The sequence below is a fragment of the Glycine max genome, chromosome 17 (assembly GCF_000004515.6).
Source record: "Glycine max cultivar Williams 82 chromosome 17, Glycine_max_v4.0, whole genome shotgun sequence".
NCBI lineage: Eukaryota > Viridiplantae > Streptophyta > Magnoliopsida > Fabales > Fabaceae > Glycine > Glycine max.
Genome location: NC_038253.2, coordinates 26,545,620 through 26,569,610, shown reverse-complemented (window position 1 = coordinate 26,569,610; position 23,991 = coordinate 26,545,620). Strand labels below are relative to the sequence as shown.

The 23,991-nt window shown below is 43.7% G+C and overlaps 1 protein-coding gene across 1 annotated transcript; it reads left to right on the top strand.

The window, feature by feature from the left end:
* The first annotated feature begins 482 nt into the window (after positions 1–482).
* LOC112999938 (uncharacterized) lies at positions 483–23,495 on the top strand. Its single transcript, XM_026126358.1, has 4 exons — positions 483–512; positions 13,160–14,407; positions 18,095–18,279; positions 23,405–23,495. Exons 1-4 carry the CDS (start codon positions 483–485, stop codon positions 23,493–23,495), a joined length of 1,554 nt encoding a protein of 517 aa, XP_025982143.1.
* The last annotated feature ends 496 nt before the right edge of the window (positions 23,496–23,991 follow it).

The following is a 23,991-nucleotide window of genomic DNA, read 5'->3' as shown; positions in this document are numbered from 1 at the left end:
TCAGGCGAGGAAGACATCTTGATGAGCTGTCCATCCTCTATGCCTTATGTGGAAGCCGCAGAGGAGTCATTAGAAACCGCTTTCCAGTCTTTTGAGGTGGTAAGCATTTCCTCCGTGGACTCCTTCTCTGGGCAGCCTTGCCTATCCGATGCAGCAGTAATGATGGCCCGAGTTATGTTGGGGAACGGTTACGAACCCGGAATGGGTTTAGGCAAAGACAACGGCGGCATAACTAGCCTGATAAATGCCAAAGGAAATCGTGGAAAGTATGGTTTACGCTATAAGCCCACTCAGGCAGATATAAAGAGAAGCATCGCGGGAAGGAAGAGCGGTGGTCAAAGCTCGCGGTTGAGACAAGAAAGTGAAGGAAGCCCGCCCTGCCACATAAGTAGAAGCTTTATAAGCGCGGGTCTAGGAGACGAAGGTCAAGTGGTCGCGATATACGAAGATGATGTTCCGAGTACATTGGATTTGGTACGACCATGCCCTCCTTATTTCCGGCTGGGAAATTGGCAAGTGGAGGAACGCCCCGACATTTACGCAGCAAGCATAATGTAAACCTTTACGGTTTTAAAAGCTCTATAGTTGGGCCTAGGCTTTAGAGTTTTTCTTTTGGTTAAGGCTCTGTGTATTTTGTTTTTTAAATTTATAATACAAGGATCTTTCTTCATCTGTTCCTACGTCTCTACCCATTCTCATCCATTTGCATGTTTACTTCTTTATTTCTGAAACGGCAGATCCGATGACGAGTCCCCTGAAGGTACTAATACCTGGGACCCGCCTATCAACTTCGAGCAAGAAACGAATCAAACGGAAGATGAAGGGAACGAGGATGTGGGACTTCCCCCGGAGTTAGAAAGGATGGTCGCCCATGAGGACCAAGAAATGGGGCCTCATCAAGAAGAAACAGAACTAGTAGACTTGGGAATTGGCAGTGGAAAAAGGGAAGTAAAAATAGGCACAGGTATTGCCGCACCTATCCGTGAAGAATTAATAATCCTGCTAAAAGACTACCAAGACATCTTTGCTTGGTCATACCAAGATATGCCCGGTTTGAGTTCTGACATTGTACAGCACCGATTACCTCTAAATCCCGAGTGTTCCCCGGTAAAGCAGAAACTGAGAAGGATGAAGCCCGAAACATCCTTGAAGATAAAAGAAGAAGTGAAGAAGCAATTTGACGCTGGTTTTCTGGCCGTCGCTTGGTATCCAGAATGGGTTGCCAACATTGTACCGGGCCCTAAGAAAGATGGGAAAGTACGAATGTGTGTGGATTATCGGGACCTGAATCGGGCCAGTCCCAAGGACAATTTTCCTTTGCCACACATCGATATCCTCGTAGATAACACGGCCAATTTCGCTTTATTTTCCTTCATGGACAGTTTCTCCGGTTACAATCAGATAAAGATGGTGCCAGAGGATATGGAAAAGACTACCTTCGTCACCCTGTGGGGGATGTTCTGTTACAAGGTGATGTCCTTTGGACTCAAGAATGTCGGGGCAACTTATCAACGGGCCATGGTAGCTTTGTTCCATGATATGATGCATCAAGAGATCGAGGTCTACGTGGACGACATAATTGCTAAATCTAAATCCGAGGAAGAACACCTTGTCAACTTGCAGAAGTTGTTCGAAAGGCTTAAGAAATATCAATTAAGGTTGAACCCCGCCAAGTGTACCTTTGGGGTCAAATCAGGGAAATTGCTTGGTTTCATTGTGAGCCAGAAAGGGATAGAGGTAGACCCCGAAAAGGTGAAGGCCATCCTTGAGATGCCAGAACCCCGTACTGAGAGGCAAGTCCGAGACTTCCTGGGATGCTTGAATTATATTGCCAGATTCATATCGCAGCTCACCGCCATTTGTGAGCCGTTGTTCAAGCTCTTACGCAAAAACCAAACTGATCGCTGGAATGAGGATTGCCAAGAGGCTTTTGGAAGGATCAAGAAGTGCCTTATGAATCCTCCCGTGCTTATGCCACCAGTACCTGGAAGGCCTCTCATCTTGTACATGACAATCTTAGACGAGTCAATGGGGTGTATGCTGGGGCAACATGACGAATCCGGAAAGAAAGAGCGCGTTGTTTACTACCTAAGTAAAAAGTTCACGACCTGTGAAATGAATTACTCCTTGCTCGAAAGAACGTGTTGTGCTTTAGTATGGGCATCCCATCGCCTAAGGCAGTACATGCTGAGCCATACTACCTGGTTGATATCCAAGATGGACCTGGTTAAGTACATCTTTGAAAAGCCAGCTCTCACGGGACGAATCGCCCGGTGGCAAGTCCTGCTATCCGAGTTTGATATAGTTTACGTCACCCAAAAGGCGATAAAAAGAAGCACCTTAGCAGATTATTTGGCTCAACAGCCTCTTAACGACTATTAGCCCATGCATCCTGAATTCCCGGATGAGGACATCATGGCCTTGTTTGAGGAAAAATTGGATGAAGATCGGGACAAATGGACCATATGGTTTGACGGAGCGTCAAACATTCTAGGTCATGGCGTTGGAGCAGTATTGGTCTCTCCGGACAATCAATGTGTACCTTTCACAGCCAGGCTAGGATTCGACTGCACTAACAACATGGCTGAATATGAAGCATGCGCCCTGGCCGTCCAGGCAGCGATTGACTCCAATGTCAAACTACTCAAGGTGTACGGCGACTTAGCGTTGGTAATCCATCAGCTGAGAGGGGAATGGGAAACTAGAGATCCCAAGCTGATACCCTACAAAGCCTATATCAAGGAATTGGCTAAAACCTTTGATGAGATCTCTTTCCATCATGTTCCCCGCGAGGAAAATCAAATGGTGGATGCGCTTGCTACTTTGGCGTCTATGTTCCAGCTAACGCCGCACGGGGATCTACCCTACATTGAATTTTGGTGTCGTGGCAAACCCGCGCATTGTTGCCAAGTAGAAGAGGAACGAGACGGTAAGCCTTGGTATTTCGACATCAAGCGATATGTCGTAAGCAAAGAATACCCACCAGAGATTGCCGACAATGATAAGAGGACATTGAGAAGGTTGGCGGCCGGTTTCTTCATGAGCGGAAGCATACTGTATAAGAGAAACCACGACATGACACTCCTGCGTTGTGTGGATGCCAGGGAGGCGAATCACATGATCGAGGAAGTCCATGAGGGCTCGTTTGGAACGCACGCCAACGGGCATGCTATGGCCAGGAAGATCCTAAGAGCAGGTTATTACTGGCTTACCATGGAAAGTGATTTTTGTGTCCATGTAAGGAAATGCCACAAATGTCAAGCGTTCGCAGATAATGTCAATGCTCCACCGCATCCTCTGAATGTCATGTCCGCCCCTTGGCCTTTCTCCATGTGGGGAATAGATGTCATCGGGGCCATTGAGCCCAAGGCCTCGAATGGTCATCGCTTCATCCTCGTAGCGATAGATTATTTCACCAAGTGGGTCGAGGCGGCTTCCTACACCAATGTCACGAGGGGTGTAGTGGTCAGGTTCATTAAGAAAGAGATCATCTGCCGATATGGTTTGCCAAGGAAGATTGTCACGGACAACGGCACCAACCTGAATAACAAGATGATGGGGGAAATATGCGAGGAGTTTAAAATCCAGCATCACAATTCCACACCCTACCGGCCAAAGATGAATGGAGCCGTGGAAGCGGCCAATAAGAATATCAAAAAGATTATCCAAAAGATGACCGTGTCATACAGAGATTGGCACGAAATGCTCCCATTCGCGTTACACGGTTACCGAACTTCAGTGCGAACGTCAACTGGGGCAACGCCGTTCTCATTGGTATATGGGATGGAGGTTGTGTTACCGTTTGAGGTAAAAGTCCTGTCATTAAGGATCTTGGAAGAATCCGGATTAAAGGAATCAGAGTGGGCTCAAACGCGCTATGGCCAGCTCAACCTCATTGAGGGTAAGCGCTTAACGACCATGAGTCATGGGCGCTTGTACCAGCAAAGAATGAAGAGTGCATTCGACAAGAAGGTACGCTTGCGCAAGTTCCATGAGGGAGACCTTGTGCTAAAGAAAATGTCCCATGCTGTCAAGGACACTCGAGGAAAATGGGCCCCAAACTACGAAGGGCCTTTTGTTGTGAAGATGGCTTTTTCCGGAGGAGACCTGGTGCTTACCAACATGGATGGCGAAGAGCTACCTTCACCCGTGAATTCTGATGTCGTCAAGCGATATTATGCTTAGAATCTGGGGCAATTAAGGATGTCGTTGCATGTTTTTTTATCTTTATGTGTTTTCTGGATTTCCCCCAGGGATTCCCCGTCTACAGTATCTCTCGTTACAATCTTTTAAAGAAATGAACGTGGATTCGAGGCTTTAGTCCTCACGTTGGTTTCAAACCTTGCGTTAATTTGTGATCACCTGAGCCCTTCCGCTCAGTTCATGGGATGCCCCAAGCGCTTAATTAAAATTGAACCTAAACCAACTTTCACTAAATTTGCTGCGTTCGAAAACATTCATGCATACGCATACGCATGCATATTGTTGTGGTAAAACAGGGGCAAGATCATCTTGAGCTATCTTCTGGGGTAGGGACAAAACATGAACAGCAGAAACCAATCAAGGTAAGACAACGACGCGGTCAAGATTGGCCATACCTGGTTGTTTATTACTTGCAGGTACTTAGGAACGGATGCAAGTGGGGATGGGGTCACGACCGACCGATCGTTGCCCCTTCTCTACGCTAAACAAGCAGAGAACGTCGCGCAAGGCAGCCCAGTATCCTTTGAATTCGCAGTATTTTACTACCATTGTTTGTTTTTTAGTAATTAACGCCTAATTCTAACTTAAGTAGGCTCAAATAGGCAAAACGCTAACCCATAAGGAAGGAGGGGACATGGTTAATGTTCCTCTCAAAAAAAGAAAAGTGCAGGTTAGCTCGCCTGGGCGAGCTGAGCTCGCCTGGGCGAGCAACCCCTGCACCAAAATATAAAAGTGACGAAAGGGGGGACGTTTTTGCATTCAAAAACTTCTTTTCCCCCCTTTCAAAAGCCATACCCACGGAATTTACGAGTTTGCAGCCCTAGGATCTCTACTTTTCGCATTCTTCGATTCTGTTTTGCGCTTTTATTCATCACCAACAAGTAAGTATTCCATCCTTAAGCTTTCTAGCTTTTCATTGGTGTATTTTGATCTCCTTTTGGTGCTCTAAATTGTGGGAATGTGCTCAAATATGTGGGGCAATTTTGGTTTGTTTTCTTGCTTGATTGGGTTGAATTGGGGGTTTGTATGAGATGGCCCTAGGCCTATAATGCATTTTGAAGCAATGGGACATGCCATATTGTCCCCGTTCTCTTGCTATTGATGCCTAAACGCGCGCCCACCAAGTGTTCGGTGAAATGCCTCAATGGCATTAGCGCGTGATTTTCGTAGGGAAACAACCCATGGGGCAATTTGGTTTGCACATATTTTCTATTTTTTGGGACATGCATTCAGTTTCGAAAAGGCTAGAGTAATTGCCCCACATATGTCCTAGGCCTAGGAACCAAAGTTTTTATGCAAAAGAACACAAGAAGGGGTGCATATTGGGTAAAGTTACCCTTTTTGGCCACCAATCAGCTATGAGCCACGCTACAATAATTTCCCTACGCCTAGATGTTTAGGAATTTTACTCATCATAAATGTGTAGGTTTAGAATAGGTAGCAAAATACCTTTGGCAATTTACACTTTGGGTGTGGTAGCAAAATACTTGGATGTATGTACATGTAATTTTTGGTAGTCAAAATGTCTCACAAAAATATATATATGTTGCATGTTATGTAAAGAAAATACCTTACAAAGATACCTTTTAATTTGAATGCAATTTTAGTCAGCAAAAGAAAATATATTTGAATTTGCATGCGGCTTTAGGTAGCAAAAACACTTGAATAAAGCATGAAATGTAGCACCTTATTGTGTAGATAGCCAAGATTCATCACAAAGTTTGTATATGCATAGGTATTAGAAATACCAGAATGTGCACGTGTGCAATTTTTGGTAGCCAAAATGCTTTGAGTATGCATGTATGTAAATTTAGCCAAGGAAGTGAATGTGATGTAGGTAACGAATACACCTTGGAAGTACATATAAATAATCTAGGTAACGAAGGTGCCTTGATTGTGCATGGGTGCATTTTTCTTAGTTAGAAGAATATCTTGTGCGAGTGAATGTTCGTAAGGAAGTATGTGCATGAGTTTGCTCTAAATTTACATTGATGTTTGTGTTTATTGGAGGAGGTTGTATGCCATTTTTGTTTTAAGAGTAGCATTTCTTGGTAAAACTAACTTTCCAAATGTTTGCCTTCGCAGGAAATGGCCCCGAGGAAGCTTGCCTCAAAGAGGTCCAGGAAGGATAAGGCGGCCGAAGGAACTAGTTCCGCTCCTGAGTATGACAGTCACCGCTTTAGGAGCACTGTACATCAGCAGCGCTTTGAGGCCATCAAGGGATGGTCATTTCTCCGGGAGCGACGCGTCCAGCTCAGGGATGACGAGTATACTGATTTCCAGGAGGAGATAGGTCGCCGGCGGTGGGCATCACTGGTTACCCCCATGGCCAAGTTCGATCCAGAAGTAGTCCTTGAGTTTTACGCCAATGCTTGGCCAACAGAGGAGGGCGTGCGTGACATGAGGTCCTGGGTGAGGGGTCAGTGGATCCCGTTTGATGCAGATGCTATCGGCCATCTCCTGGGATATCCGTTGGTGTTGGAAGAGGGCCAGGAGTGCGAGTATGGCCAGAGGAGGAACCGGTCTGATGGGTTCGATGAGGAGGCCATCGCCCAGTTGCAATGTATACCGGGGCAGGATTTTGCCCGGACTGCTGCCGGAAGACGGGTGCGGATCATGCGCACCAATATGACCACCCTGACTCAGATATGGATGACTTTGCTGCTCAGCAACATCCTGCCCACCGACCATAATTCCGACCTCCCCCTGCCGAAGTGTCAGCTGGTGTACGCCATCCTGACGCGGATGAGCATCCATGTGGCTCAGTTAATCGCTGATGACATCTATATTTTTGCAGGTATGGCGCCTACCAGGCACCCTTTGGATCCAGATAAGTCCAACAGGGCCCTGGGATTTCCCGCGCTGATCACAGGACTCTACCAGTCGTTTGGAGTCCCCGTTACACCTACCAAGGTGATTCGGCCGCCCATCACCCGAGCTTTTATTGAGAAGTACTGCACCCAGAGACAGGCTCAGGGGGATGCTCCACAGGCCGCGGGCGCGCCACCACCACCTCATCAAGCTGGCCCGGCTGGGTCATTTGACATGGAGCAGTATTTACGGCATTTGGTTCGCCGGCAGGCGGCCAACCACCGGGCACATGTACAGACCCATGATTGTCTGTACCAGATGAGCCTCAGCATGCAGAGCCAGGGCTTCGCTTCTTTTTCATGCCCTACTCTAGACCAGTTCAGGGAAGAGGTCGCATGGCCCGGGGATTGGCTCGAGGCCCAAGCAGGAGAGGCGCCCCCAGAAGCTCCCGGCGATGGAGAGGAGGCCCACGAGGACGAGGAGATGGCCGATTTGCTTGACTTCTTGGGAGGGAGTGGAGGTACATGACTGGGAGATCTCCAGATTCATGTTTTCTTTCATATTTCTTTTATCATTTTTATGTTATGTTTTGACTTGAGAGACTAATGTTTGTTTTTGCGTTAGTGTTTATATCATTACTATCAATTATGTTTGAAATTCTGGAACCGTGTAGAGTTCTTCGTTTAGGAACATCGTCCAAAAAAAAATATAATAATAAAACAAACAAAAATCATGATAAAAATAAAAATAAAAATGAAAATAAAAAAAAAATGAAAAAGAGAGCAAATAAGAAAAGAAGGGAGCAAGTAAGGGAAAAAGAGGAAAAAGAAAAGAAAAATAAGTTGTTTAGCTGAAAAACCGACATGCTTTTGAAAAGAGATGACTTCCAACTCTTCTTTGGGAAATTCGCCGATCATAGCTGGTTTTTGAAAAAAAATGTGTGTACACCTGAAGGGTGAATGCTGTGAAATTTTCTCGAGTACCCAAAATGGACTCGGATGAATGCACAAATTGATAAAAGAACATATTTTGGAAATATTGGGTTGATTTAAAATAGAGGAAATGAATCCTGAGCCCTAGCATCACATGACCATAAAAATTTGACACTTGAGTGTCCACATAGGTGCGTGCATGACCAGTTTTGCATAAAGTTTCCAAATCATCATTTTTGCATTTGTGTCATGGAAATAATGTGGGGCATCCCTTTTACCCTTAAACCAAACCAAACCCTGACATGTATCATGTCTGGCCATTCTACAAGCTTTGAGCCAAAATCCTAACTCACCATAAACCTTGACCCAGGATGAGAATGTCAATCCTTACCCTCGGAAGCAAAAAAGAAGAGAAGGAAAATTTCCAATCAAAGAAAAAAGAAGAGAAGGAAAATTTCCAATCAAAAAAAAAAGAGAAGGAAAATTCCCAATCAAAAAAAAAAAAGAGAGAAGGAAAATTCCCAATCAAAGAGTGGGAGAAAGCGAAAAGAAAAGAAAGAAAATTCTCAACCAAAGAGTGGGAGAAAGTAAAAGGAAGGAAAGAAAGCTCCTGATCAAGGATCGAAAGAAATCAGAAGAAATGTGCAGATAGGTCTTTTGACCGGACAATATCTGTACAATACAGAATTGTCACCAAATGAACAAAAAAAAGGGGGGGGGGGGGAAAGAAAACCATGACCTGAAAGTGGTCTTCTCCCTTTGATTACCAACCAAAATCCTGTGCGTCGGTGACTTGTTCGCCTCGCGCAAAACAGAAACAGAAAAGGAAAAGGCCAAAAACACACAAAAGCCGAAAAAAATAAAAAAACCACCAAAAGAACCCATTCCCAAGGGAAGTCCTATTGATCCATGATCACGCATGTAATTTTTGATTTGATAGGAAATAATTTGCAAAGTCAAGTCATGACATATCTATGGTTCGAAATTAGGATGAAACACTTACCTGTGCGAGATTGATACACTTTGAGTGATTTTCTTCTACTTTTTGTCGAACCCGGTGTTTCCTCTAAATGGTCATTTAGAAACGAAATGCTAAACATCCAAAATCTCATTTATGGTTATGGGGGGTTTCATCAGCAGACTCTCTTTCCCCGGTAGACGCATTGTTTTTCACTCCAAAAAGCATATGCTGCTCTAATCAGTTGGAATATTTGTCTCTTTACTAAAGCATGTTTGCATTTTAGTGGAGAAAACACCGAGACTTTTTCAAGTCTCACAAGTTATCCAGAACTACGTAGGTCTGAGTTCCTCATTAAGGATACGTAGGAGCAAGAGCCTTGCTTTTGTCAGCCGCCCCACAATCTCTGTCATACTGACCCTGAGGTCATATGACATGCAGAGACAAATTATGGTCATTCCGCACACCTTTTGCCATTCAGACACAGTCGTGTCCGATGGCACGCGGAGACAAATTATGGTCATTCCGCACACCTTTTGCCATTCAGACACAGTCGTGTCCGATGGCACACAGAGACAAATTATGGTCATTCTGCACCCTTTTGTCATCCAGAGGCGGCGGGCCCGATGACATGCGGAGACAAATTATGGTCATTCCGCACACCTTTTGCCATTCAGACACAGTCGTGTCCGATGGCACGCAAAGACAAATTATGGTCATTCTGCACCCTTTTGTCATCCAGAGGCGGCTGGCCCGATGACATGCGGAGACAAATTATGGTCATTCTGCACACCTTTTGCCATTCAGACACAATCGTGTCTGATGGCACGCAGAGACAAATTATGGTCATTCTGCACCCTTTTGTCATCCAGAGGCGGCGGGCCCCGATGACATGCGGAGACAAATTATGGTCATTCCGCACACCTTTTTCCATTCAGACACAGTCGTGTCCGATGGCACGCAGAGACAAATTATGGTCATTCTGAACCCTTTTGTCATCCAGAGGCGGCGAGCCCGATGACATGCGGAGACAAATTATGGTCATTCTGCACCCTTTTGTCATCCAGAGGCGGCGAGCCCGATGACATGCGGAGACAAATTATGGTCATTCCGCACACCTTTTGCCATTCAGACACAGTCGTGTCCGATGGCACGCAGAGACAAATTATGGTCATTCTGCACCCTTTTGTCATCTAGAGGCGGCGAGCCCGATGACATGCGGAGACAAATTATGGTCATTCCGCACCCCTTTTGCCATTCAGACACAGTCGTGTCCGATGGCATGCAGAGACAAATTATGGTCATTCTGCACCCTTTTGCCATCCAGAGGCGGCGGGCCCGATGACATGCGGAGACAAATTATGGTCATTCCGCACACCTTTTGCCATTCAGACACAGTCGTGTCCGATGGCACGCATAGACAAATTATGGTCATTCTGCGCCCTTCGTCAATCGCGGCCGACAAGCCCGTTGACACGCGGAGATTTACATCATCTTCCGCGCTCACAAGATCTGTCATACTGACTTTTGAGTCACGCTGACGGGCGGAAATACCCGAGTGGTTATCCGTATAAACTTTCTTTTGCTATCTGTAAGACAGAACGCTTGATAGCATGCAGAGACTGACATCGTCTTCTGCACCTTTTGTTCCCCCGGGAACAACAAGTCATTTGCATGCGGAGATTTTATGGTCACCCGCGACTCTCGTCAACCGAGAGGAACGAAATTAGTGTCTTATCTTTACTTTCCTTTTATCTCCAATAAAAGACAAGTAAAGAGGGGCAACTGTCATACCCTAATTTCGTCCGGGGACCTTTGCTTGATGACATGCAACTTTTTTTTGGTCCTTGTGAGGTGCTTGGCACCCATCATTAGGCAATTTGTGAAATTCCGGGACATGCCGGAAATCAAAAGAAAATATTGATGCACAATCCGTAAGGTTCCGTAACATTCCGTAAGTCAAAAAAGGGGATGATTATGCAATCCGCAAGGTTCCGTAACATTACGGAAAGAAAACAAGTATTGTTACGAAATTCATAAGTTTCCGTAACTTTACGAAAAAAGAATCACCAAAAAAAAGGCAGGGGGTGTACTTAGTAAAAATGGGGGTGCAAATAGCAACCAGGCCCACTTGGGCACCAGGAGATTCCTCCAGAAGGCTGTTGCTTCTGGAGGAAGCAACCCTGCTCGCCTGGGCGAGCTGGGTGGCAAGCTTCTCCCCCAATTTTCTATAAATAGGGGGAGAAGTGAAGTGAAAAAGGGTTCAGCCCCTTAGGCACTTCTCTTTCTTTCGAATTTGCTTAGAAAAATTGTTTCCGTGAAGAAAATCCAAGCCGAGGCGCTTCCGTAACGTTTCCGTGAGGAATTTCGCGAAGGTTTTCGACCGTTCTTCGACGTTCTTCATTTGTTCTTCATCGTTCTTCGGTCTTCAACGGGTAAGTACCTCAAACCAAGCTTTTCAATTCATTCTATGTACCCGTGGTGGTCCACACTTGGTTTCATGTATTTTTATTCTCGTTTCATTTACTTTTTATACCCCCTTTTGACGTGCTTAAGCCATTTTATTTAAGTCATTTCTCGCTTAACCTAAAAATAAAATAAATTTTCACTGATCGTTTGAATTGTATTATCCGTTAACTTCGGTTAAAATGAATTCCGACCGTTCGGTCGTGCCGTAACCACGTTGGAAATCAAAAAAGAGGTAAAATAATAATATAATAATCAAAAAATGTCTTTTAGTAAAATAAAGCGGAAAATCAATCGGACGTTTTCTCTTTGGGATTTCTCATTCTTAATCGAATTGACTAATAACTAAGGTGAAACTAAGGCTAAAATCAACTCGCTTAGTCAAGCTCGTCCCCAAAAATAGGTTTTGAAAGTTTATCACTTCAATTTCTTATTAAGTAAAATGGGTCATTTTTAAGGTCCAACGCCTTAAAATGATCACCTTTCAAGTAAAAAGAATCACTTGATTCACGCATAAGAAAGAACTACGTAGGTCTGATTTCCTCATCGCAATTGAGGAATACGTAGGAGCAAAGGGAAACACCCTTGTCGACCACAAAAAGAGAAAAAATATAAAAAGGGTATAAAGGATATAAAGACATAAAAAGGGAACGTAAAAATCAAAGTCATGTTTGCACATTCGATTAAAGGCTGCCGTCCCTTGGGACGGACGTGTGGGGTGCTAATACTTTCCCCGTGCGTAAATACAACTCCCGAGCCTTTCACTTAAAAGTTCGTAGATCGCGTCTTTTCCGGTTTTTCCGACGTTTTCCTCAAATAAACGTTGGTGGCGACTCCGCGCGTATTCCTTTCGTGGAACACGCATCCCGCGAGTCACGCGTCGCCCTCCCGCCGAAGGGTAGGTTGCGACACCGCGCCTATCCGCCAAGGCTTGATAACCCTTCTTGAAGAGTATCAATATGTCTTTGCGTGGTCATATCAAGACATGCCCAGTCTCGATTCCGACATTGTGCAGCATAAGTTGCCTTTGAATCCTGGGTCTTCCCCGATTAAGCAAAAGTTACGAAGAATGAAACCCGAGATGTCTTTAAAAATTAAAGAAGAAGTAAGGAAGCAGTTCGATGCAGGTTTCTTAGCTGTGGCACGGTACCCGGAGTGGGTGGCCAACATTGTCCCAGTCCCGAAAAAAGACGGCAAGGTTCGAATGTGTGTAGACTACCGGGACTTGAACCGAGCCAGTCCTAAAGACAATTTTCCCCTGCCACACATTGACATATTGGTAGATAATACAGCCAAGTTCGCCCTTTTCTCGTTTATGGATGGTTTTTTGGGGTATAATCAAATAAAGATGGCACCCGAAGATATAGAGAAGACCACTTTCGTCACCCTATGGGGGACATTCTGCTATAAAGTGATGGCCTTCGGATTGAAAAATGCTGGGGCAACCTATCAACGCGCCATGGTGGCATTGTTCCATGACATGATGCATAAGGAAATAGAGGTCTACGTAGATGACATGATTGCCAATTCTCGGACTGAGGACGAACACCTTGTCAATCTGCGTAAGCTGTTTGGAAGATTGCGGAAATACCAATTAAAACTGAACCCAACCAAGTGCACCTTTGGGGTGAAGTCAGGGAAGCTGCTAGGATTTATTGTGAGTCAGAAAGGGATAGAGATAAATCCCGAGAAAGTGAAGGCCATCCTTGAAATGCCGGAACCACGCACGGAGAAGCAGGTTCGGGGATTTTTGGGCAGGTTGAATTATATCGCGAGATTTATCTCGCAGCTCACCCCTACCTGTGAACCCATTTTTAAACTGTTACGTAAGAACCAAGTGGTCCTATGGAACAGTGACTGCCAAGAGGCTTTCGAGAAGATCAAACAGAGTCTCGCGAATCCCCCGGTACTCATGCCACCTGTAACGGGAAGACCCCTTTTCCTGTACATGACCGTGTTGGACGAGTCTATGGGGTGCATGTTGGGTCAGCATGATGATTTTGGAAAAAAGGAACAGGCCATCTACTATCTAAGCAAGAAGTTTACTGCATGTGAGATGAATTACTCAATGCTGGAAAGGACGTGTTGTGCTCTGGTATGGGCATCACATCGGCTTAGGCAGTACATGCTCAGCCATACCACGTGGCTTATTTCCAAAATGGATCCCGTGAAATACATCTTTGAAAAACCGGCCCTCACGGGACGAATCGCTAGGTGGCAGGTACTATTATCTGAATTCGATATCGTTTACGTTACCCAAAAGGCGGTAAAGGGAAGTGCCTTAGCAGATTATTTGGCCCAGCAACCCCTCCAGGATTATCGGCCGATGCATCCCGAGTTCCCAGATGAAGATATCATGGCCCTGTTTGAAGAGAAGCGGACGCACGAGGACATAGACAAATGGATTGTTTGCTTCGATGGGGCGTCTAATGCTTTGGGCCACGGAGTAGGGGCAGTCCTTGTATCCCCGGATGATCAGTGTATTCCTTTCACGGCTAGGCTAGGTTTTGATTGTACCAACAATATGGCCGAGTACGAAGCATGCGCCCTCGGGGTTCAGGCGGCCATTGATTTTGATGTAAAACTACTCAAGGTGTATGGAGACTCAGCTTTGGTCATACGCCAGTTAAAAGGAGAATGGGAAACTAGGGATTCGAAGTTGATACCCTATCAAACTCACATCTTGAGGTTAGCCAAGTACTTTGACGCAATTTCCTTCCACCACATACCTCGGGAAGAGAATCAAATGGCTGATGCACTAGCCACCCTGGCATCCATGTTTCAACTTGCCCCACACGGAGATCTGCCATACATCGAATTCAAATCTCAAGGCAGGCCGGCATATTGTTATGCAATAGAGGAAGAGCGGGATGGGAAACCGTGGTATTTCGACATCAAGCAGTATATCGAGAACAAGGAATACCCACCAGGGATTTCTGACAATGACAAAAGGACGTTGAGGAGATTGGCTACTGGTTTCTTTGTAAGTGGTACCATCCTGTACAAACGAAACCACGACATGACCCTCCTACGATGCGTAGATGCCAAGGAGGCGAACTTCATGATTGAGGAGATCCACGAGGGTTCCTTTGGGACACATGCCAATGGGCATGCTATGGCCAGAAAAATCCTTTGGTCCGGTTATTATTTGCTCACCATGGAAAGTGATTGCTGCGCTCATGTAAGGAAGTGTCATAAATGTCAGGCATACGCAGACAATGTCAATGTTCCGCCACATCCTCTGAATGTTATGTCCGCCCCTTGGCCTTTTTCTATGTGGGGAATAGATGTCATTGGGGCCATCGAACCCAAGGCATCGAATGGTCACCGCTTCATTCTAGTGGCGATAGATTACTTCACCAAATGGGTCGAAGCAGCCTCCTATACTAACGTCACAAGGAATGTGGTAGTTAGATTCATAAAGAAGGAGTTGATTTGTCGATACGGACTCCCCAGGAAGATCATTACTGACAATGGCACCAATCTGAACAATAAGATGATGCAGGAGATGTGCGAAGACTTCAAGATCCAGCATCATAACTCTACCCCTTATCGACCAAAGATGAATGGGGCTGTAGAGGCTGCGAATAAGAATATTAAGAAGATTGTTCAAAAGATGACGGTGTCATACAAGGATTGGCATGAGATGTTTCCTTTCGCCCTACACGGGTACAGAACCTCGGTACGAACTTCTACTGGGGCTACGCCGTATTCTTTGGTTTATGGGATGGAGGCAGTACTCCCATTTGAGGTAGAAGTTCCTTCTCAGAGGATAATGGCGGAGTCAGGCCTAGAAGAGTCAGAATGGGCTCAAGTACGCTACGACCAACTTAACCTTATTGAAGGTAAGCGTTTGGCCGCCATGAGCCATGGGCGTTTGTATCAACGAAGGATAAAGAACGCGTTCGACAAGAAGGTACGCCCGCGCAAGTTCAACGAGGGGGACCTCGTGCTGAAGAAGATGTCCCACGCTGTAAAAGATAATCGAGGCAAGTGGGCCCCGAATTATGAAGGACCTTTCGTGGTAAAAAGAGCTTTTTCTGGGGGTGCTCTGATACTCACCCACATGGATGGCGAGGAATTGCCTTCGCCCGTGAACTCCGATGTAGTTAAACGATATTACGCTTGAAGTCTCGGGCAATCGAGAGGACCGTTGCACGTTTTTTATTTCTGAGTTTTTCTCGTTCCTCTTGGTTTCCTCTATGGATTCCCATTCACTGTATTTGTCTTGTTTCTTTGAAAAGAAAAGATGGGCGGGGTTTTAGTCCTCCCTTTGGTGTTTCAAACTTTGTGTTTTAGATTTGTTATAACTTGAGCCCTCTTCGCTCGGTGTATGGGGGTGCCCCAAATGCTTATTTAAAATTAAATCTAACCAGCCTTCACTAAAATAAAATCATCGCATTAGAAACATTCGTACATGCACATGCACATGCATATCTTGTGATAGCGAGGAGCGGAATCGTCTCAGGCCACGGTTAGGAGTCAAGACAAGTCAATGGCAGAAATCAACCAAGGTAAGATGATGACTGCTCACGATTGGTCGCATATCATCTTGGCTCTTACTCGCAGGTACATAGGGACGGATGCAAGTAGGGTTAGGGTCACGACCGACCGATCGTTGCCCCTTCCCGGCGCTAAACAAGCAGAGAACGTCGCTGCAAGGCAGCCCAGTATCCTTTGTGTTCGCAGTTTCTTTTACTATTTGTTTGTTTTAAATGAGTAATCGACGCCTAATTCTAACTTAAGTAAGTTCAAGTTAGGCAAACGCTAGCCCATAAGAAGGAGGGGACATGGTTAATGTTCCCCTCAAAAAAAAAAAAGTAGCAGGTTAGCTCGCCTGGGCGAGCAATCCCTGCACTCAAAATATAAAAAACGAAGGAGGGGCATGTTTTTGTATCCAAAAACTTCCCCCCCTTCATTCAAAAAAGAAAGAACACGAAGGATTGCGGTTTCTTGCTCCCCTAAGCCTTTTGATCACGTTTTGCTTTCATTTTTGGTATTTCAATTCACTCCAACAAGTAAGTATTCCATCCTTGGTGTTTTTGCTTTCCATTGATGTGCTTTCTTCATCTTTTGGTGCCTTAAATTGGGAGAACATGCTTATATTTGTGAGGCAGTTTCGATTTGCTTGGGTGCTTGTTTTCTTGAATTAAGGATTTGGATGAAGCAATGGGGCATGCCACATTGTCCCCATCCTCTTGCAATTTGTGTTCAAACATGCGCCCACCAAGTGCTCGGTGAAATGCCCCAATGATGAATGAATATGATTTTGCAAAATTGGGGTGATGGGGTTGTTTTCTATATGTAGAGACAGCATAGGAAAGTCAAAATAGATGCCCAAATGCAATCCCAAGCTTAGGAGCCTAAATTTGTAGCTTCCATGCAAGGAAACATGTTTATAGCTAGGAATCCAAAATTTGGTTTTAGGATTAGAAAAGCATGAAAATAGGTACTTGTTTGTAAGAATTTGGGCTGCCCCACGATTGGCATTTTGCACCTAAGTAACATGGGAGATGTTTTTCAAGGGTGTGTAGATATATGTGTAAATATATATGGCATAAAAATGTGTTGCAAAGTGTGTGAATATATGGCATAAAAATACCTTGCAAAGTGAATGAATAGTAAATAATGCATTTCAAAATATGTATATTTGTGGATAAGTAGCATAAGAAGTCTTTCAAAAATGTACCCATGCCAAAGATGGCACGAGAATGCTTCCCAAATGAATATATGATGTACAAAGAAAAGTTTTCCTCAAGAGTAGGTAGATGACATGAAATTTCCTTTTCAAATGCAAGTGTGTGTGTGACGTGGGATTGGCTCTCCAATGTGCATATATGTATAAATAAAAATGAGTGAAACAACAAAATTTGTATGTTGATAAAATACTTCAAATGTGTGCGGGTAGTTTGTGGTAGTAAAATAGTTATGATAGGAACATATGTAATTTTGGCACAATACCTTGAGCATGCGTGTAAGTATTTTTTCCGAAAAAATATATATATGTGTGGTAACTAGAATGTTTTGAATATCCTTGTATGTTGATGTAAATAATAGGGTATTTTCTACACATGCGTGTGTGCATGAATGGATCATATGGGTTTGGTCTAAATCAGAGGGATTCACATGACATTTTTGCGTTAAGATAAGCATTATCTTGTAGAACTAACTTCTGAATGTTTGTTCTCGCAGGAAATGGCCTCGAGGAAACTTGCCTCAAAGAGATCTAGGAAGGATAAAGTGGCTGAAGGAACTAGTTCTGCTCCCGAGTATGACAGTCACAGCTTTAGGAGCGCTGTACACCAGCAGCGCTTTGAGGCCATCAAGGGATGGTCATTTCTCTGGGAGCGACGCGTCCAGCTCAGGGACGACAAGTATATTGATTTCCAGGAGGAGATAGGTCGCCGGCGGTGGGCATCGCTGGTTACCCCCATGGCCAAGTTCGATCCAGAAATAGTCCTCGAATTTTATGCCAATGCTTGGCCAACAGAGGAGGGCGTGGGTGATATGAGGTCCTGGGTGAGGGGTCAGTGGATCCCGTTTGATGCAGTACTGCACGCAGAGACAGGTCCAGGGTGATGCACCATAGGCCGCGGACGCGCCGCCACCTCATCAGGCTGGTCCAGCCGGATCATTTGACACGGAGCAGTATTTGCGGCATTTGGTTCGCCAGCAGGCGGCCAACCACCGGGCACATGTACAGACTCATGATTGTCTTTATCAGATGAGTCTCAGCCTCCAGAGTCAGGGCTTTACTTCTTTTCCGTGCCCTACTCCGGACCAGTTCAGGGCAAAGGTCGCGTGGCCTGGGGATTGGCCTGAGGCCCAGGCAGGAGAGGCACCAGCAGGGGCACCAACAGAGGCTCCCGATGAGGCAGATGAGGCCCGCGAGGACGAAGAGATGACCGAGTTACTTGATTTCTTAGGAGGGAGCGGAGCCGCATGATTGGGAGATTCTTTGATCCATATTTCTTTTTGTTTCCATTTTTTCTTGGTATATATCATCTTATTTTTGTTTGACTAAGGGACTAACGTTTGTTTCATGTTTTGACTTTTGTTTTGTACATACATATCGTTTGAGTTGTTACCTCAGTACTTGTTTCGTTGTTTTCAATAGTGCTTGTTGAGATTCCAGAACCGTGTAGAGTTTTTTTTCATTTAGGAACGTCGTCCTAAAAATAAAATGAACCAAAAATCCTAATAAAAAGAAAGAAGCGTTGTGAATAAAAGTCATGTTCATAAAGAAAAGAAAAAGGTTTTTATTTATACATGTATGTAAAAGGAAAATGTGTATAGAAGGTTTTTGTGTGTAAATAATGCGTGGAAAGGAATTCTTGTGTGTGTGAGCAACGAGTGTATATGAAGAAACTTTTGTGTGAACCATAAGTGTGTGTTGGGAAAAATGAAAATCTTTGAATATAAATAGGGTTTGTATATAGACCGTGTGACGTAAAAAAGAAGAATTCTAGTGCGTGTACAGAAAAAGTTTGTCATATAGATGTACAAAGAAAGGTTTTCCTCATAAAGGACCACATGTGTATAGTTTTAGTGAACATATATAAAAAAATAAAACAAAAAGTAAAGAGAAAGAAAGACCGCGAAGGTCGACATGTTATAGTTAATAAGTATAAATCATTCGTAAAGAGCAAATGCATCTTCTGGAAACAAGGGACTGATGCTAAGAGTTTATTTTCCGGAATGAACTGAGATAAGGGTGGATGAATTCATTGAACTGATGAAAGAACGTAAATTGGAAACGTTGGGTTTGTCTGTGTAAATTCCCAACCGTAGTATCACAATGCCATAAACGGGATGCTTGAGGGCCCACCTGGCTGTAGCCATGACTAATTTTGCACGTTATTTTCAAATCATCATTGTCACGCGTGCCTTATGGAATAATGCGGAAGTTCGGGCCACGAGCGACCCCTTGACACCCAAATTTGTCTCGCCCCAGATATCAAGATTGGGGTTCCCACGGTAAAAGATCCCATTGAGACACAACCTTAGACCTCTTTGAACCTTGACCTATCAAAAGAATCCTCCTCCTTTCCCCGAAGCAAAGGACAGTGAAATCTCCTCAAGGGAGAGCGAATGGAATGTTAAAACCCGATTTCCCAAAGAAAGGGATGGGGAAGGAAAATTGAAGGAAGAAATGGAAAGAAAGAAAAGAAAAAGATGAAAATAAAGAAATGAACAAAAGAAATGAAAGGAAGGATTCCCGATCAAAGATCGAAAGGAAGTGAAAAGGGAAAAGAAGCAATTCTCGATCAATGAAAGAAAGAGGATAGAAAGTCCCCAAAGCCAGATTGCCACTCAGAATCATTCTTGATTGGCAATATCCCACCCCACATGAACAAAGAGGAAAAGACCAAAACACCCAGCTTCCTCTCCAAAAACGCTGACCTCGAGAAAATCCTATTGGTCCGTGATCGTACGTTTGATCTATGATTCGATAGGAAGTCACGTGCAAAATAGAGTCATGGTGCAGTTATTGGTTTGGGAATAGGATAAGACACTTGCCTTGTGAGTTTTATACACCATGAGTGATTTATTTTCAGCTTAGCCCCATGTTTCCCCTGCGTGTTCATTTGAAAGCTAGAAGTTGACGTCCTACCCTTCATTCTCGGTTGCAAGGAAGATTACCCATGGCACAAGTATATTGTTTCTCTAAGATGTGGTGCTCTCGTGAATGATTTATTTTTCTTTGCAAAAAGCATGTTATCCTGTTAGGTGGAAAAACCCGGTGGACCGTTCGGTCCCGCCAACACCCTGTTCCGGAGCCGCATGAATGAATTGCGTTGTCATTCATGTGTCCTCCATTTTCGAGTTTGGAGTTGTGTTCCATGATTGCCTAAGAGAGGACCCTCAAGGCAATCCTCCATTCTCATCCTGTTCCGAAGCCACGTGAATGAATTGCGTTGTCATTCATGTGTCCTCCATTTTCGAGTTTGGAGCTGTGTTCCATGATTGCCTAAGAGAGGACCCTCAAGGCAATCCTCCATTCTCACCCTTTTCCGGAGCCACATGGATGAATTGCGTTGTCATTCATGTGTCCTCCATTTTCGAGTTTGGAGCTGAGTTCCATGATTGCCTAAGAGAGGACCCTCAAGGCAATCCTCCATTCTCATCCTTTTCCGGAGCCACATGAATGTTCTTGTTTAGGGCTGTTCATGTGTCCTCCATTTTCGAGTTTGGAGCTGTGTTCCATGATTGCCTAAGAGAGGACCCTCAAGGCAATCCTCCATTATCGTCCTGTTCCGGAGCCACGTGAATGAATTGCGTTGTCATTCATGTGTCCTCCATTTTCGAGTTTGGAGCTGTGTTCCATGATTGCCTAAGAGAGGACCCTCAAGGCAATCCTCCATTCTCATCCTTTTCCGGAGCCACATGAATGTTCTTGTTTAGGGCTGTTCAATGTCCTCCATTTTCGAGTTTGGAGTTGTGTTCCATGATTGCCTAAGAGAGGACCCTCAAGGCAGTCCTCCATTCTCATCCTGTTCTGGAGCCACGTGAATGAATTGCGTTGTCATTCATGTGTCCTCCATTTTCGAGTTTGGAGCTGTGTTCCATGATTGCCTAAGAGAGGACCCTCAAGGCAATCCTCCATTCTCATCCTGTTCCGGAGCCACATGAATGTTATTGCTTAGGGCTGTTCATGTGTCCTCCATTTTCGAGTCTGGAGCTGTGTTCCATGATTGCCTAAGAGAAGACCCTCAAGGCAATCCTCCATTCTTGTCCTTTTCCGGAGCCACATGAATGTTATTGCTTAGGGCTGTTCATGTGTCCTCCGCTTTTGAGTTTGGAGTTGTGTTTCATGATTGCCTAAGAGAGGACCCTCAAGGCAATCCTCCATTCTCATCCTTTTCTGGAGCCACATGAATGTTATTGCTTAGGGCTGTTCATGTGTCCTCCACTTTCGAGTTTGGAGCTGAGTTTCATGATTGCCTAAGTGCGGACCCTCAAGGCAATCCTCCATACTCCACCTTTGTTCGGAGTACCATGAATGTCATTGCCTAGCGCTGTTCATGTGTTCTCCATTATCAAGTGTGAAGCTTCTGATGACTGGGAAGCACGTTATTCTGTTGTTTTCCAGATCGGTTCCTTCGCCAAGTATGTGTATATGTGTATATCTGTATTATATTGGTTGTTCTGGTTGTTGTTTGTATTTTGTTTTGTGCAGAAGAAAAAAGAAGAAGTAGAGATGAGAGTCGTCATCGCGAAAAGGGCAGGACGGACGAAATCAGTGTCCTATCTTTGCTTTCCTCTTATCTCCGATGAGAGGTAAGTAAAGAGGGGCAACTGTCATACCCTAATTTCGTCCGGGGATTATTACTTGATGACACGCAATCTTTGGTTAGCCGCTTTGAGATACATGGCGTCCTTTGTTGCACAATAAATGAAGTCCCGAGATGTCTCAGAAATCTAAAGGAAGCAGGCTTGCACGATCCGTGAAATTCCGTAATGTGGCGGAAGTCGAAAAGAGATGTTTTTGCGCAATCCGTAAGTTTCCGTAACTTCTTCGAAAGCTAAAAAAGAGTAAATACATAATCCGTAAGGATTCGTAACCTTGCGGAAGGAAAATAAGTATCGTTACGAAATTCGTAAAGTTTCGTAACGTTACGGAAAAAGAATTACAAAAAAATAGAAAGGGGTGCATTTAGTAAAAAGGGGGGTGTAAATAGCAACCAGGCCCACTTGGGCCCTCCAGAAGATTCCTCCAGAAGGCTGTTGCTTCTGGAGGAAGCAACCTGGCTCGCCTGGGCGAGCTGGGCGGCAAGCTTCTCCCCTATTTTGCTATAAATAGGGGAAGAAGTGAAGAAGAAAAGGGTTCAGCCCCTTAGGCACTTCTCTCTCTCTCGGAATAGCTGAGGAAAATTAGTTCCGTGAAGAAAATCCAAGCCGAGGCGCTTCCGTAACGTTTCCGTGAGTAATTATGCGAAGATTCTCGACCGTTCTTCAAGATTCATCGTTCGTTCTTCGTTTTCTTCAGTCTTCAACGGGTAAGTACCTCAAACCAAGCTTTTCAATTCATTATATGTACCCGTGGTGGTCCACATTTTGTTTCATGTATTTTCATTCCCGTTTTCATTTACTTTTTATACCCTCTTTTGACGTGCTTAAGCCATTTATTTAAGTCATTTCTCGCTTAATCTAAAAATAAAATAAATTTCCACCGATCGTTTGAATTGTATCATCCGTTAATTTTGGTTAAAATGAATTCCGACCGTTCGGTCGTTCCGTAACCACGTTGGAAATCAAAAAAGAGGTAAAATAATAATATAATAATCAAAAAATACCTTTTAGTAAAGTAAAGCGAAAAATCAATCGGACATTTTCTCTTTGGGATTTCTCATTCTTGAATTGAATTGACTAATAACTAAAGTGAAACTAAGGCTAAAATCAACTCGCCTAGTCAAGCTCGTCCACAAAAATAGGGTTTTGAAAGTTTATCATTTCAGTTTCTTACTAAGTAAAATGGATCATTATTAAGGTCCAACGCCTTAAAATGATCACCCTTCAAGTAAAAAAGAATCACTTGATCCATGCATAAGGAAGAACTACGTAGGTCTGATTTCCTCTCCAAAGAAGGGTACGTAGGAGCAAAAGCCCCGCTTTTGTCGACCTCAAAAAATAAAAAAGAAATAAAGTTAAGATAACACAATTCCACAAATTCTAGAAATAAGGCTGTTGTCTTTCGAGACAAACGTAAGAGGTACTAATACCTTCCTCAAGCGTAAATACAACTCCCGAACTTAGAATTTTCATTTTGACCGGTTTCCTTCGGTTTTTCCAACGTTTTCCACAAATAAACGTTAGTGGCGACTCCGCGCACCTTTCCTCCTTTGGAAGGCGCACCCGTGAGCCCCGCCCTTGCTCGCCCGCGAAGCGCACGTTGCGACACAGATAAAGAAAAATAAAAAAAATAGATAAAATTAGAGTACGATTTTTTAGTTACTTTGTATGTACTTTTGTAGTTAATTTATATGCTGATGCTATTCACTTTATAACACACATTTTACACATCAATGAGTAGGGTCCTGATCCAAGAGAAGGAGAGGACTGGTCGTCCCATTTCAACTCGCATTCCTACTGAGATGGAGGAAGAAGAAGAAAATGAATCATAAAGTAGGAAAAAATGTGAAATTTGCCGGCAATATGTTCATAGCATAAACAATTGTCTTAATATATCTCCATCTTAAGTTTTTCCTTATTCAAGTGTAATTGTTTAAGTATTTTTATTGATAATGCAATATAATGTTCTTCTATAGATAAATTGTTAAACAAAAAGTCTTCTCATTTTTATTTAAATCTAATGGCATAAACAAACTAATTATATTTAGTAATATAATTGTATTAAAAATAATTATATTAGAAAATTCATATTTTAAATACAAATATTCACCTAAAATATATGTCAAGTAAATTAAATAATAAAACAAAAATTATATTTAATGATATCATTTTCTTTAAAAAGTATTAAAAACAAAATTATAAAATTTAATTTAATAAATAAGTAATTTTAAAACCAATTAAAAAAATATAATATAATATTTATATTTTATAAGATTTTAAATTAAAAAAAAAACAAAAAAGGAGAGAAAAAGTTCCAAGTAGTGTATA